The 16,903-nt window shown below is 44.9% G+C and overlaps 1 protein-coding gene across 1 annotated transcript in view; it reads right to left on the reverse strand.

The window, feature by feature from the left end:
* Nucleotides 1–943: 943 nt before the first annotated feature.
* HS6ST1 (heparan sulfate 6-O-sulfotransferase 1) overlaps nucleotides 944–16,903 on the reverse strand; it is a 201,713-nt gene continuing 185,753 nt past the window's right edge. Inside the window, exon 2 of the mRNA XM_040613168.1 lies at nucleotides 944–7,849. Coding sequence (XP_040469102.1) covers nucleotides 7,141–7,849 — 709 coding nt within the window. The 3' untranslated portion in view covers nucleotides 944–7,140. The remainder of the gene's footprint in view (nucleotides 7,850–16,903) is intronic.

Raw genomic sequence — 16,903 nt, forward strand, 5'->3', positions numbered from 1 at the left:
ACCCCTGTGCAGTGTGAGGTGTGCCCAGTGCGTAACCCCTCACGGTGTGAGGTGTACCCAGCGTGTAACCCCTCACGGTGTGAGGTGTGCCCAGCACGTAATGCCTGTGCAGTGTGAGGTGTGCCCAGCACGTAACCCCTCACGGTGTAAGGCGGTGCCATGCTCTGTGCCTGCTAGTCTGTAAATCTGTCTTGGCTGGGCCTCCAGTCACTCGACTGGGGTTACTTCTATGGGTGGAAGGGCAAAAACACCCCAGCAGCCTGGCTGGGAAGGTTCATGCACTGCCTTCAGCTCTGTCAGCATATATGGGGAAAGTGTGAAGTGTAATGATGCTTGTGTAAAATAACAGTGGTATTACTCACTACACTTGCATAAGCATCTAACTATTTTCTCTTACGATATGGTAACACGCTTGTATTGTCACTTTCTTACACGCTAACGTACTAACTTTCACTGTACCAAAACCTGGTGCACGGCTTATTTCAGTTCTGTAACTGGAGAACATTTTCACAGGTCACATTTGGTGAAAGAGCTTCTGAACATGAAACAATAAACATTCTGTTAATTATTCTGTAATGTTTGGTATAACAGCTACCATTTGATAGCTGTTTTCCTTTTCTGCCTGCAAATCTGTTCATTCCAATGACTGTGAAAAAGGAAACAGAGGGCTGTATAGCATTGAAGGTAGTTAATTTTAGAAAGATGATAGGTTTTAGGAGGTTTGGGCACTTTTTGTAATGTTGGCTCCAGTGTAACAACAGGAATAAACATACCCCAGTTTCTGCTTGATTATTTCTGTGTTAGGAGTTTGGGTTTTTAGTAGAAAACAAATATCTTCCATCAACTCCACCGGCAGCTTTATCTCTGTAATACAGGAAGGCAGACGTATTACACTGAAACAGCATCCAAAGACCAATGCAAGGACAACACACGTGACAGATGCTCAGTTTTTGGGTTTATTTCATCTGCTAACATTCATTCTTGATCTAGACAAAAACAGTTAGATGATTTTTTAAATCCATTTTTTCTTGTGGAAGAAAAGAAAAACCTTTTAACACTTTTTGTAAGATGCTATAAATAAATATATAAAGCTTTAAGTGTTACTTGGCTCAAGTTAAACAGTTGTCTTTTATTTTTGTTGTTTTTAAGTTCCTGAAATGGGAAAAAACCAAAGAAAAGTGCAAACCACACACATTCAGCCCAATGGAATGACTCCAGCCACAATCACTTTCAGAGAAGCTGAATCTGTTTGATCTACAATATGGAGGATGGGAGGCGGGGGGACAGCTGTATTTTTTTACCCTCAGTCACACAACTCCTAGAAGACAAGAACTGAGTTCCTTGGTAGGTAATGCACACGAGAAAGAGGAGAGGAAGAAAAAGAAAGTCCTGCCTGCATCGCCCTTTCCCTTCCCTGTGCAGAGTGTGCAGCAGAAAGAAGAGACAGTATGAGCAACACCTCAGACAAAAATAAATGACAATGAAAAATAAAATCAGATATCAGTAGGGATGGTGAGAAATCCTGTGGCTGTTGTGTGTTTGCCTGGCAGACTACACACAAACACAGAGGAACTTCACTTTGAGAGAGGGTGGGGATTTTTGTCTTCTCCTTATGAAAAAAAGATGAAAAGGGGCAATAAAAATAAGTTAAATCATATTCCAATATGTACAAAACAAATCACGCTCAGTAAACGATTTGAATATAAAATTATTCATTATAGTACAACTCTCTCAATCCAGTCTGCAGAATTGACACCTGGGGGAAAACAGGGAGGGGGAACTGCAGGGCTTTGAGGAACGAGACAGACTCATTTGCAAATCTTGGGGTTTTTCAGCTTGCGTGGCTAAAACTTACAGAGAGAATCACCTGCAGCTGGGACGATACAGGCTTTAATACCCACGTGCTTATCAGGACTGCGTTCTCCTTGGCAGAACTGCTGTAGATGGGGCAAAACAAACAGCTGCAGATAGCTCAGATCGTGTGCGCAGACACGAGCTCCGCTGCTCGCTGGTTTACCCAAACTGCTGCTAACTGACCTGTGCTTTAAAGGCTTGGCTCAACTGCTGATCGGGAAGCAAATCCTGCATTCACTTCTGCCACTGGAACATGATCTGCTAATATTAGTGAAAACAAGAACAAAAAGATAATGCAGACAGCCCTGTGATTTGAATCCAGCAGATAGTGTGAGTTGCATTCCAAGCGATAGCCCTGGAAATACAATGTTTAGCATAGTCTGTTGCAAGTTCCGATAGCACTACCCATTTCTGTGACACATGGAAAATTGTACGGGACAGGAGGGGGTCTGAGTGACTGAATGCCAGTAAGAAGCTAGAGATGCTTTTAACTCCAGGATATAAGTCTTGGTCAGGGCCTGTTCTGTGATGCTGTTGTTACCTCCTTAGCTGCTCAGTGGCCTCTGGGAAGTGATTTGGTGGGCTCAGAGTGGAACCTTGCTCAGTGCCATGTGTCCGTAGCGCCACTGCGGCGGGCCTTCTGTCTCGCTCGTACTCTCAGCAACTGTGCTGCCCTTCCTGCTCCTATAGGACAGCCCTGGGAGAGGGGATTCAAAAGCTTGTTGGGATCTTGCTTATGCTGCTTCCATTGCCACCTCAGTTTTGTAAGCAAGTAAGGGATGACGGGATGCAAAAATATCAGCCTGAAGTGCTCCCCATTTCTTGCAGAATGTTGGGCATGAAGGGAGAATTTCAGGCAAGCCAGAAATTCCCACTGATCGTTTGTTGAGAGTTGGGGTGGGATTTTTGGATGACTTTGAACCCCGTGACAGCCTGGGTCTGCAACCTTATGAGTCAATCCTGCATTCTGTGATCTGGGTAGGGTACACAAGGTGGCATCTGACTGCCTGGGAAACTTTGGAGGAGGAAAACTCCTTCAACAGAGCTAGCTGTGATGAGACAAATAAGCAATAAAAACTTTCCTTCAGCAACGACACCCACCAAGCAGTGACGTTAACACTGTTCAGGTGACTAAAGGCAAAAAAGATCTCCTCCTCCTTAGCACTGCAGTGTGTCTCAGCCTCTCCTCCATCCCAGGGCGGGAATGGAGCCTGCTGGGAACCCCCCCGCAGAGCATCACCCTCGTCTGCTGCCATGCAGGGTTCAGCACTGTAAGACAGCAGAGGCTGAAAGCCATCATCTTGGGACTGGCACCAAATAACTGCCTGTCCAAAATGCTCCCTCACACTAACACTGCTGACGGTGTAAACCCTTAGCTATACCTCACACAGCCCCATCATTTGTAAAGACTCTTCGTGGAGTATTCCCAGAAGCAGGGCAGAAACGCTGTGGGATGGACAAGTGTCTGACTAGGTAAAATCTGAATTCGAGGGGAACTGCCTCACCACCTCCAGTAAGTGCCAGGTCGTGGCCTTGCACCTGCCCTCACTGTACCCAGCACTCACCCATCCTGACCTGGATCATGATGCATTGACAGGCCCCCTCAAGAAACACTTCATGTAGTAAAGAAGGTCTCAGTGTGTCTGGAAGTCACAGGAAAAACATTTTGGAAGGAAGGGGCAGATATTGAAAAAGAACGTACTATCTGGCCTCTACTTCTGCCCGAGTGCCTTAAAGACGTTGTTCTCCAGTCATTTTAAAACTACACACACATTTTTCATGTTATTGTAGCATCAAATAATCAGTCCTAAAAATAAAAGAAATTGTACCACTTCAAACTGTAGTACATATAAATCACAAAAAACTACATTCACATTATGTTAAAAAAGTTCCCTTAAACCCACTAAAGGAAGAAGAGAGTGCCAGGTATGTCCTGCAACCCACGCTCTGGCACACAGCACTAACAATAAATTAATGCATGGCCCACAGCTGCACAGCCCAGCAGAGCAGCCAGGCTGAGGGATGGCTTTGGGGTCATGCTCTTCATTTCCCACACTTAGAATCTGTTTCAAAGTGCCCGATACTACTCATACCTTGAAGTACCTCTTTAGAGCATGTAAATTTGTAATTTCCAATGTGCAGGTGGACAAACTGCAGCATCTGCTGGTGCAGGATCTGCAGGAATTTCTGCCTCAGTGCTAAGCTGAGGCCAGCCCTCCTTTTGTGGGTTGAAGCGAACTGTTGACAAGACAGTTTTCAAGATAGTTTCATTTCTTTTGCTTGTTACTGTAATATATTACAAAGAAAATGTTGGAACAAGGTCTTCTACTGACATGCTTCTAAGGTCAGAGGCTGCCTCTGATTTAGGGAACCCTGCAGACAGATCCATTAAAATCCAGCTGGTTACTCAGAGCCCATTCACACAGAAACAACTCAGGCAACCTGGGCCAAATTATGTTACCGTTCCTAATCACCCCCAGTCCCGTTTACCGTCACCCTTTGGTAGATGAGAGCAGAGTCTGGCTGTCAGTACAGCGCGGCGCTCAGAAGCGGTGCCGGCACAGGCAGAGCTGCCTGGGGAGCCCTGCCGGAGCTGCAGCGACCGGCACCTCGGACATGGATTAGCTGCAGGAACCACCTGTGCGTTATGGATCCATAATGCAGGATGCACAGTGAAAAGCCTTTGGGGGAAGCTGCAAACTGTGCATATAAAACGGTTGCTTTTTTTATCTTGTGTATTGGTTTTGTGGGTAATCAGCCCATAAAATTGCATTTTTAAAATATCAATGTTTTCTCTAGTTACAGCAACACATAAAAGCGCTGGGAACTAGCAGGTGTAGCTCCTCCCAGTCTTGGAATTCAGAGATGAGCAAATGGATTTGTAATACCTTCTGCCCCCAAGCCAACAACCGAAAATTGCTTCATTTTGCTTCCCACTTCTCAGTGAGGCAGAAATGTTTACGGCCAGGCTACACACTGCTGGGAACAAGGGCCATTTTGTGGCAGAAGCACGGCCAGAACCTTACAGACAGCAACACCACGAGCAAATATTGGTACCAGCCGAATGCACGGGTAACAGCATCCCATGGGGCTTGCTGATGGATGAGCGTGTGCTTGTGCACTCTGCAGCACCAGGATGCAGACCTGATCAAAATCCATCTGAAATCAATAGGAAAGACATCCTTTGACTTTGGTGGACTTTGGGTCAGGGCTGTCACAGGGTTGCATTGGAGCCCAAAGTGCTGATTGTATTTTCTGTTCTTCAATTTTTAGTCATTTTAACTCTTCTGGAGAAGAACATCTCCAGAAGCAAGGTGTATCCCCCCAGGTGTACACAGAAGAAACAAGGCAGCTCCTCTGCTTAAGGCAGCCCCTCTGCTTAAGGCAGCCCCTCCTTTGCAAAACTCAGGCTGAATTTGAAACTGTTGGAAACAGCATAGAGAGGCAGAGAGAGACTTCAAATACAAACCAAGCAGCACTTCAGTGGATTTGTGTGATGGGAAAGGGACACCGTAAAAATGACATGCTCAAGTTGAATGCATCAGCTCTCTGCCTCTCCTCTGGTGACTTCAATGCCATATTTGATCTGCAATTAACGTGGCCTTTGAAAATCAAATCATATTCCATGTGGTTCATACTTTACCAAACAATAGTTGGTTCAGGTCTTACAGGCTGAGTAACAACGGGGTGAGACATGAAACAGGCAAAAACTGCTTCATTTCCATGCTTCCAGCCAAACAAAGAAGTGCTTGCAACAGCAAGAAAATAAGCCATATTTTAATTTGGTGAGTGGGAAGAGGAATTAAGAGATGTCATTGTTGTTCTATGACTCAAAAGTCAGTAAGCTGAACCTGGTTAGACTGTCACCACACTGGAGGATTAAACTTACATGAATCCCTAAAAAACAGCAGTGCAAGAGAGAGAGTTCTGCTTTGAAAGGGGTCTGAGACTAAAAAAACATTATCCATGATTCCCCTTTCCAGTTTTATGAACACAGCTTGTTCATTTAAAGTATGAGCTGCAGAACAGGCACTCTGCCAAAAGATAATGTGCACCGTCTCATAATTAATTCAGACCCATAGTCAGAAATTTTCACAGCTCTGGAAGAGAGCCTCATCCTGTTCCCACTTAAATCGGTTCTAGTGACTTCACTGAAAGCAGGCTGATGCCCATTATCCCTTGGTAAAAGCAAGTAAAAATAACTGAAAAAAACCTAGAGATACGGGTACATCTGTATGCTTGTTCTAGTTCAGTATTTCACAGAGCAACAAACAAAACAAAATCACCCCCTCATCATGTTCCCATTAATGACTGATTATTTGCAGGGTCTTCCCTGAAATTGTTCAGATTTATGAGGGAGTATTGCTATTTAAATTCTTCTTCCTTTTTCTTTTAGTATGTAGGATAGGGTTTTTATGTGCTGTTAACACATAATACTGATGAGAGCATGAGTGGCAGTTGTGTAGGGTGACGGGATGGCATGTGAGTGCACGTTTGAGCCTATGTGGAATTTGATCGGCTTTTAACTTGTTTTGGGACCTGCCTGTGAAACCAGCCTGGGAGCTCTGTGCATGAATTCCCTATGATTTTTGTGATGAAGTTGCGTATGTATATGTGATACCAGTGCAATGTATCAAAACCACTGTGCTAAGTACATATCCTAGGCCATAGTCAATTTGCTTTAATGCTTCTCATCCTCTGATGTTTTTCTTCTTTTATTTTTATGGTACTCTACTTTTTGGCAGTGGCTGCCAGCTGAAACGAGGTGGCTGCCCTTGTGCTCTGATCACTGCCTGACAGGACAGCACATCCTCAGCTCAGTCACCATTATAATTTACTTACAAACAATGCAATTCCCATCCCACCTCCAAGAACACCCGCAAAAGAAAACCTCTGTTTGCTTGTTTTTCATTAATGTATCTTTATATCATTATGCTTAGGGGATAAACAGGCCTAAAAAATCCTACTCCTGCCATTTGTGTTTGAATTGTGAGGATAAGAAACATTCTTTTGTATTTGGCCTTAAGAGTGGGTAACTGAATTTGTGCATTTTTTACCACTGCATTAACATGTTGACCCTTTTTTTATGTATTTATTTATTTTTTTTAAGAATCTCATCGGTCTTGTAAGAAACAGTAAAAAGACCCTATGCTTAAGGAAGCAATCTATCTTCTGTTTTACAGACTTGCTTTTAAATAAAATATTTTTTGTTGTTTTTGTAATTTTACTTCCATGATCTTTTATATGGAAACCCTAGAATATCATCGATATAAAAGTCTGCCTAGGCTACCACTTCTCTATAATATGGCTGATGTAGTCCTCAGTGGGCAAGCGTCCTTGCTCTTCGGTCTCTTCCTTGGGAAGTGCTTCATTGGACCGGTGAAGAAGCCTCTCTTCCCGATTCTTTATCCTCTGCTCCATCCTCTCGAGCTGCCGTTTGTACTGGTAGCGCTGCTGGAAGAGGTCCTTTGCATAGTCATAGAGCTGCATGTCCAAGTCATTGAGCTCCTCAATCCTCCTGATGGTGTCGTTATCCACTTCCACCCCTCCTGCCCTGGTGCTGTTGTACTGCATAAAGGGCCGGATGAATTTCAGATTAAAAGTTCTCTCAAACAGGTACTGAGTCTTTCTCTGGAACTCTGTCAGGCCGAAGAAGGCCATGTCTTTGAGGTTCTTTTTTGCACTCTCCAGCAGGATCTGCGCTCGCTTGTTCTCTGGGATGAAAGACATGTTGTAGCAGCCCACTAAGCTCAAGTCAGCCAACATCCTCACTTGGCGGTTGTTGGCCAGATTATATGGGCAATCCATGAACTCCTGCAGCGTGCAGCCTGACCAGTCCGTGCCTTCATAGCACGACGGCAGCTCTTCAGGAGTTGGTGTCCTGCCATCACACATGTGCAAGGAGGTCTTCCAAGTAGCTCCTCGTTGGACGTGACGCCATTCGCTGAGGTAACGAGATACGGGGTCTCTCAGCAGTGTGATGTAGTAAAATTTTCTACGAGAAGAAGAGAAAAGAAAATAAATACTCTGCTAGTAACAAGAAAGATGCTTGGCAAGCTGAGGTCTAGTGCAGGTATCAAAAAGACAAAAGTAAATCAACAACACATCCCACTGTACTCTGGGTTTATTTTCTTCTTGCAGCATCTCATGGGAAGTACTTTGTGCATCGTTAGCCCCACGTTCCTCTTTCTCATTGCCACCATTGTAGCCTTGCCAAGCAGTAACACTTTCACCAGGACATCCATTTCCAGCAACAGACTGCAATGTCAGAACAAATCATCAGGAGTCAACCCATCTACCGACTTGAGAGAGCAGCTGTGACCTCTGGGGCCGCCTGGCCTTTCACGCGCCCTGCGGACCAACCCGGCCCCGCTCTGCCGGACAGCCCAGCCACCGGGCTGCTCAGGACCTGCGCCCATCATTTTCACTTCATGCAGATGCTGGCCAGGACACCTACTGCTTGATTGATCTGGCTGCCAAGCTGAAAAGTGGGAGTCTGCAGTGAGTAGCATGGTAACACCACAGGAGCATAAGTGAAAAATAACGGGAAAGCAGGAATGCAATATGTTAGAGAAGGCATGAGTTGACAACCAGCAATGGTAACAATAATTTATTCTTATTTCAGCTAATCTGCTATCAACTCAAAAAAACTTAAGACACACTTCTGACACATGAGACTCAACAGGAGGAAAAAGCAAGACAACCAGGAGGAACACATAAAGTGACATGGGGTGTTCTTGCTGTTCCAAGTATAATGAAGTCCCCAACAATACAAGCTGTCCCTTGAACTGAAAATATGACAGCTGTCTGGTACAAAGAGACCCACCCCGAGCCTGGATAAAGTTCTGGGATTGATAGCGATGGTGGTCTGCAACAACCCTCTCCAGACAAAGGATAGGCATTTTTTCCCTAACTTCCAGTAGTTTGGGACTATGGTGTCTCCGAGTGCTTCTAGAACAAAGAAATATCTTCTCTAGCTGCTAAAGCTGGCAAGGAATTAAATCCACATGTGCTCCCGCTGCACGGTGCTGTGTGACACTGTGCCCAAACAGGAGCACCTGGCTTTGGCAGGGTAACACACACACGCTACTGGAAATGTTTCACATAGGGGTAGCGGCGGATTCATTTCCCCACCAGAAATGCATCTTTGGAATGCTGCTATGGCTTGCTGCCCTGCCAGCACGGCTTGGGAGAGCTGAATGTGCCGGTCATTGCGAGGGCACAGCACAGTTTGTTGAGGAAAAAAAAAAAAGTGAAAAAAATTCTGCTTTGGCTAATATTAACACCCCCATATTTTCCTAGCACCTTCAATATTATTCTTCCTAGCAGTAACCTATATTACTGCAATAAGAGTAATTTAGTTTTAAGAAAATATATCAAAGACATTGCCTGGGCAGTCTGATTTTAAGGAATATTTGCTTTCCCAATTTACTGCTAACTTGCTAAAGGTTCTTCCAAAGCAGTAAATTTTGGTCTTGTCAACAATGGCAATGGGTGTCCACTCCAGCTCCTCTCGTGCCTTCTGCCTTCAGAACTAGGGCTGGTAAAACCATTTGCTATTTTTGGAAACCTTTCCATCTCTCTTCATAGCAAAGGTATCACACTGTCTAGTAGTACTGTCTAGTACCGTGTAGAGGGAGAGGGGTGAAGGAAGTGGAGCAGAGTGCATATGAGAAACACTTCCCTCATATTTACCTCTTTTTCCTTCATTTACATTGCAGCCTGTAAAGATTCAACTACCCAGACTGAGATGTAGCTATGATTTATACAGACAGTGCTAAGAAACCTCTAACAGATGGGGATAAAATATGACAGTGGAAGGAAAAGGAAAGCAATGATGAATGCCAGATGTTCAAGTGACAGACATTGATGCTAAACACTAGCAGCATTTTTTGACTTGTGAACTGTAGTGGACTTTTTATTTACACCAATGTAATCCAAAGGTTGCATTTTTTGCTGAAGCAGGTTGAAGTCAATTATTATTATGTGGCATACAGAAGCAACTAGAAGTTTCACCTAAGATCAGGGACTCATTTGTGAGGTATCCAAAGACACAGGAGGAGCTGATTCCTGTCCAAACCTGCAGTCTGTACAAGTATGCATAAGGAAAATAAGAAGAATTAGCATTTGTATTTTGTAGATAGGGGAATATAAAATTATACTAAATGATGTGCATAAAGTCACATGGGTGTCTGTGGCAGAGTTTGCAGGAATCTGATTCCTGTAAGCCTGAGTCCAGTCTCTCCTCACCCCCTGCCACCATCATACAAAGCTTCTAGGGTCCATTGAAACAAAGACAACTTGAAAAGGACAAGGACTGAAAAAGGGATAAGGAGCAAGTGTTTCTTTCTTCACACCTGGACTATAAGAGCTGTTATCTTAGTTGAGGCCATACAGTGGTCAGTATTCTACCACGAGCAATCTCTCGCCAAGATTCATCTCAATGAATAGAAACCACAGGAAAGCAGGGCACATTTTTTGAAATTGTACTGGATTTGATGTGCCACCTTCCAGGTCTGTCACAAAGAAAAGCACTTGAAGGAAAGGAGCTTGCCTCCTAACACTGAAAAAAGATGTACCTTTGGAAGCTGGAATAAAGGCAGTGGAACCAGGCCCCTGGAGGTACTTCAGGAAGCTGCCCCAATGGAAGCATAAATAAAAAAACCCAAACAAACCAACAACCAACCAACCAGAGACTGCAGTGCAAAAGAGTAGTTTAAACCACCCAAGCTGAGATGCATTGCTGGCATACAGAAAGGTATGCTCCCAAACCTGTATTTAGCTTTCTGGAAGGATATTAGCTTCAGAGGTGCAGATTCCCTTGGCTCTCAGCGGAGTGAACAGCACACCTTTAGGAAGACGGGGGCTCCAGGAACCAGAGAGATGAGCCACTTTGATATTAGATGAATGACCATGGAAGTATTCACCCAAGGTACTTAAGATACTGAAGTTTCCATTCTCAAACTGTGACTTGGGGATTGCCTTTATGTTCAGAGGAAAATTAGATCTCTCTGGAAAGCATCATCCATTAGCATCACTGGTATTAACACTGTGAGCCGAGAGGTTGGGGGAACTTTGTGCCAGTGTGGTTGAGAACACAGGCAGTGCCACTTGTCAGCAGTAGCTTGAAATTTATGAGGAACTGCATGACTAGTAAGTTCTCCTTTGTCATCAGAGATAAAATAAACCCATAAAATACATGCAGCTGTGAGTGCCCTTCCTTTCAGCATGGTGCCCCAGACAGCTACTTAACTTAAGTATTCCTAAAGGCTCATTTCAGAAGCGTGGTCTTCTCCTAGCCCAGATGGTTCCACTCAATGCTTCCTCATAAAAAACCCAAATAGCCCCGGTTTGGTCATGCAATGCCAAGTCTCACTGGCCTTCCTGGAGTTAACAAGCTTGAGCAAGAAAAATGGACATTCTAGTTAGTAAGGCATTTCTTTTCTTTTTCTTCCCATGTGAAGCTGGGAAGAACAGCATTACTACTCCTGCAGGCTCCCCTTCCACATATCCATGGGGTTGTGATCCCCAAAAGGACAAAGAAAAGCAGAAGCTGAAGTCACACCTCTGCCTTGCCCTGCGTTACTGTCCCTGGCAGACCCAATCCACCTGAAGCCTCCTGGGGCATTTGCAACTTCAGTGCTGCAACTTGGATCTGCATGCAAGCTGCAGGTTCTGTCTGAGGAAAGAACCGCTAGCGTATTTATTAAACAGAGCACAGTGAAATCATGTTTTTGATAAACAACCCTGTATTGGAACTGAAGTTTCAGAGAACAAAATCCAGTATTAGAAAGGTAGGGCAAGCTTGTGGCTGCGGTACACAAATGAATTCAGGAAACTTCAGTGAAAGTCCCCCTTCTGTCAAAATTAGCCTGTGTGCCCCAGACAAATCTCTCTCTCTCTGCCTCCCTTTCCCATGTGTGAAGGGCTGACAATGTCTCCTTTGTCTATTTTGGCAATTCAAAACATAACATCTTTTGGAGCAGGAACTGTCTCCTTCAATGATTATGCAAAGCCCCTGTTTCAGCATGGATTGAGGTCAGAGGACAATAGTTAACTTGAGGCATATTTTCATGACACAGGCATCAGGGGCACTGTTGCCCTACAGGACTCCCATCCCAGCCCTCTCCTTCCCATTCTCACATAGCAGCACAAAGCAGCCTTAGTTTTGCCAGCAGAGAGGTTTTCTTGTTTATTTTTTTTTCTTTTCTTTTCTTTTTTTTTTTTCAGGGCCATGCTGCAAATGCAGTCACTGAGGAGATCTGGGTTAAAAAAAACCCTTTCTTGCAGACGCGAGGGAGTGGCTGAAGCCCCCATTTAGTAATATTCTGCCTTAATTCCTGTCAGCAGGTTCCTCAGCTAATGAAGGGGAAATGAAACCCCTCTTCCTCTAAAAAAACAATTCCTTCTCTTTTGCTAATAACCAGTCAACATAATTCTGAGAAAGTGACAGATTCTAAATATGATTCTATTATCTCTCTTCAGTTCATTTCCATTTATGCTTTCCTACACTCCTATTTGATATACCCTTCTTACTTCCCACTGCTGGTCTCTAAAATCTGCCAAGAACTGCTTATTTGACTGTGCAATCCCCTATTCTTCGCTGTGATTAAATGCTTCCCTCCCACACGGCCAAAATACGTTATTTTTTATTTCTACAGGTTCTTCACCGAGCTTTCAAGCATCCCTCACAGGAAAAGCAAAATCTATAACAAGTCCGTCTTGACTACCATGGTGGTGGTGGCCTTCCATCAGATAAAGAGCAAAATAAGGATAGCCACTTCCAAACAGAAATGCTTCATCCCACCTGCCAGGAGGGGGAAGGGGAAGGAAGCTGCATAGGTCAGCTTCAACCGTATAACCCCAATCTGTCAAAGCAACATGCCCCCAGGCTACAATTTTTCTACAGCTGAAGAAAAAAATAATAAAAAAAAAATCTATGTCCTTGCTGAATTAACTGAACTGAACAGGGTGTCTGCCAGCTTGTAGGAATGAGAAACACTGTTTTGTTTAAGAGAAGTAGTAATGCAAACCAGTGGCTGTGTTAAGGCATCTTTGTAAGCCAAACCCATGTATTACGCACTCCTCAGATCATTTGTGAGGGTCCTTATCCGATTCATCCTGGCTCTCACCCTACAGAGTTTATCACCAACACGCCTCCCACCAGCGACATGGAAACGTGCACCCACCCTGCCGTCAGCCCGCAGGGACCCCGGGAAGCACCGGAGCAGCCAGCACCCATACTGTGACCCTCCCCTCCTAGAGGCAGTTAAGGGGGATTATTAGGTAACGGTTATCCGCACTGCAGACGGCCAGTGTATCCTGACGGAGCTGTTCCTGCAGTGACTTACAGGTACAGGTAAAGGTGAGTCAGGTGTCTCCAGTGATGGATGAGCTGAGAGCATGGCAGGTGGAAGTTTATCAGGAATTTATATCCTCATTAGAAAGTCATACTGAATGTTACCTACAAGTAAGAGGTGTATGAAAAACTGTTCTACCCTTCTGCACAAAGCCACAAAATGACCTTCTGCGGTGGTGGGGACCTCTGGGGTGCAGAACGCTCTCCAGCTCACCCCACCGCTCGCTTCAGTGGGAGCTGCCTCCTGCCTCGCTCGCCACCGCCACACCAAACCTGCTTCCCGCTTGTAAAGCCCGGCCTTGGGAAGGCTCCACAGATTTCCCTTTTCCTCCACCGTCACATTTCTTGCATAACAAAACAAACCCTCAGTTAGAGATCGGAATTTAATATATGTACAATGATTACTTCCTTTGGTAGCAAATAGCCCTAATTCTCCTCAGTCTATTTCCTCTCATCTGGTGTTCATTTAGACTCTTCCTGCATTTCACACACAATAAACTCTTCAGCCTTTTAAAAGTCAGAGAAAAAGAAAACCCCAAACAAAAAAACCCAAATAAAAATAAACAAACCTCTTCTGTTCCCTATGTTTAAATAAAGGTTGCCACAGAAAACACCAAAAGCCAAGAAACTGAACAGCAAAGCCAAGCCGCCAGGACTCGGACTGCGTAAACACATACAAGGTTTTTCTGTTCCAGTAAACAAGGGGGGGTGGGGGGTGTCTACAACAAGCCCGTGTTTGCTTTGGTAACTGCGTTTGTTTTGCACAGTTGTGTTCATTTGGCCTGATGGTCTCTGCTCTTGGGACTCTCCTGCATGAAAAGATGTGATGTTCTGAAATGTTAAGAACCCACCTTTACATGGGCTCTGCTCACCCTCCAGACCACCGCTCAGGGACCCTGCCTAGGGTCTGATTTCCCCATGGGCCAACTCCCGATGCAGCGATAAGACTCTGGTACTACGGACAAATGGACGTGCTTTCCTTCCAAATGGACAAATTAAACTCTCAGGCTCTCTTGGCAGGATGCAATCCAGTGGGGAGGTTTCTACATACACAAGGGTGGGTTTCAGCAGGGAAAACCCAGTGTTTCAGTCCAGCTACGGAGCAGAGCTGTGGGGAGGCGACTCCCTTTCACAACCTGGCTCTGTTTTTGAGAGTTTGAACAAAAAACTGCTGTATGAATGCCAGGCAGTGTGGGGGTGCTCCAGAAACCACGCGCCTGCTTACCCTAACCTCGGGCATATGCCATGCGGAGTCTCACATGTCACACCAGCTCCCAGAAACCACAGAAACCTGATCTGCACCCCCAGCCCCTCCGTGGGGCAATGGGGGAGTGAAAAGGGCCGCTCTCCCAGGGGAGCATAAATGCAGTTTAACACAACCATGTATTCCTCCATTCCCAAGAAAGGGGTTTCCAAGTGTATTCTGGAGTCTGTGGAAGACCCTGGCCTAGCAGCCCAGTGCCTGAGTGCCTGCTGGGTGCTCGGAGCTGTGTAGCCTTGCGGACACGACTTGTCTAACTCCTCTGAAACACAGGACGGGGTGTGAGCACCAGCAGCCCCTGAGTAAAGCACATTTCTAGAGCTGGCAACACTTATATTGCTTTGGGGCTGCAGCCTTATCTGCTGCCCTTCCAGTTCACAGTTCCTGCCCAGGAGAACTGCAGTTGGACTAGATGATCGCTGCAGGTCCCTTCCACCTGAACTATTCTAGTCTAAAAACCTCTTGGGGAAGAACAGATTAAAAATGGAAAAACAGAGTCAACTCTAATTCCAGCAGCTACGACACCGGCTGAAGTCGTAAGTAGGTCTGTACCAGATTTCAGAGTGTAAATGAACCTGAGATTACTTAGTCTGGTCTTTTGGATCTGAATAGATGTAGAGTCAGAATCTATTACATATTTCTGTCTTCTAGTAGGAATTAAAATGTGTTATATTCATTAAAGATACACTTAAAAATACTAGGACTATTTAACCCTGAGTTAAAAAAAACCCCTAATTTAACTGTGAGTAGGCATGCATGAAGAGTCACATCTCTCTTTTCTCCCTGTGTATTTCAAAAAATGTAGAGGATTTTGAATTCTTCACAATCCTGGTGATGCAGCCTTTCATCACACGATGACTGGTCAGTGCTGTCAGCATTGCAGTGCCTGCCAGGGAGTGTGAAGCTTGTGCGTGTGTGTACCTGCGTGTACCAAACACAACACACCTGTCTTGCCAAGGCAGTAGAAGAGGTAACAGAAGCAGACAATGAAGAATAACACAAAAGAGCAAGCATCAGCTCAGGCATTTCACACGAAGATCAACCACCCTGCCGTCCACTCAGCACAACTTGAAACAAAAGCTCCCCTTTTGGTGTTTCCAAGACATGCATGGGCTCCAAGTCACAGCTTTAAAACCACCGGATAGAATCAAACACAGTTGCAAAGGCCTTCTCCAGCCTGGTGGTGAAGAATCCTGCAGACATGACACCAAGGAAAAGATCAATCTGTGTGCTCGATCCGGACACCCTGCAGCAATCCAGCCTTGATTCTGGAATTTGCAGGAGTGACAATGTCTGCACGTGCCCCTGCACACACAGCAGCTGCAGTGCAGGAACAGCACGGTGTGAGATGTCTCTATTTAAAGTTGACCTACAAAGAAAGGTAGGTCTACAAAGCAATAGTTGGAATACTATTACGTAGATATTCCTTTTTACATAGATACTCCTTCTGCATTATATTGGCAAAGGCTGCAGAGATGGAGTGGAGGTACAAAGGATGCATGTCAGCCCGCAGGGCAGACGGGTGAAACTGTGGTTTCTTAAAAAGTTGGGAGGACACGTGCAGCCTTGACACCCAGCTTGGGAGTGGTGGGATGCTACAGACTGTTCCATGTGGAGGAGCCATACATGGTAACGCAAGGGAGCATTTCATCTTTGGAATCAAATACAGCATCGAGATGGGTATGGTTGGTAATTAATTCCTCTGAAACCATCAGAAATGGACACTTTCAGGATCATTATCTCCATAAATGAAATGAGGGTATCCTTTTACCTTGTGTCTGTGTTGTGCAGTACTGATACTTGCTGTGCTCATCATAGGCTGTTACACACTCCGCCTCAGTTCAGATTTGTTAGCAATACACTACTAACAGGCTTTTACCCAGGCAACAACTATGCTCCTGTCACCCTCGTGTCTCATGACTGTTTTATACCCAATTAGCAGAATACACACAGACTATGAGTTTTAACATCTCTGCTTTTCAAGAGAATTGAGCTGCTGTGTAAGCACAAGAATTTCCTGTTGCATTGTCTCTTGCAAACAAGTTAATCTAAAAAAAGATACACAACATGTTACGAACCTTAGGAGTGAGCCACCAGTTCATTTTTCAAAATGACAGATGTGATGAAAATTGGCCAAAGGGCTGGGAAAAAAAAGTGGGGGTCAGGGAGAGGGGAGCAGTTGGGGGTGGAGAAGAAGGCATTCCAAAGCCCTCTGGAGCCTTGGACTCCTCTAGGACCCATTAAAAGCTTATGTTACTCACACCATTTATAAACAAGTGCTTTCTTTTGCCATCATAACCTTCCTTATATCAAGCGCTTTAGGAAGTGTTGACTGCTGTCTTCTACTGAAGCAAGGCACCAAAAATGACGGCAAGTTACAAATCAAGTACCTTTGATTTATTACCTTTCCCAGGTTCCAGGAGGTTTGT

This window comes from Falco naumanni, chromosome 13, assembly GCF_017639655.2.
Source record: "Falco naumanni isolate bFalNau1 chromosome 13, bFalNau1.pat, whole genome shotgun sequence".
In the NCBI taxonomy this organism is placed as follows: domain Eukaryota; kingdom Metazoa; phylum Chordata; class Aves; order Falconiformes; family Falconidae; genus Falco; species Falco naumanni.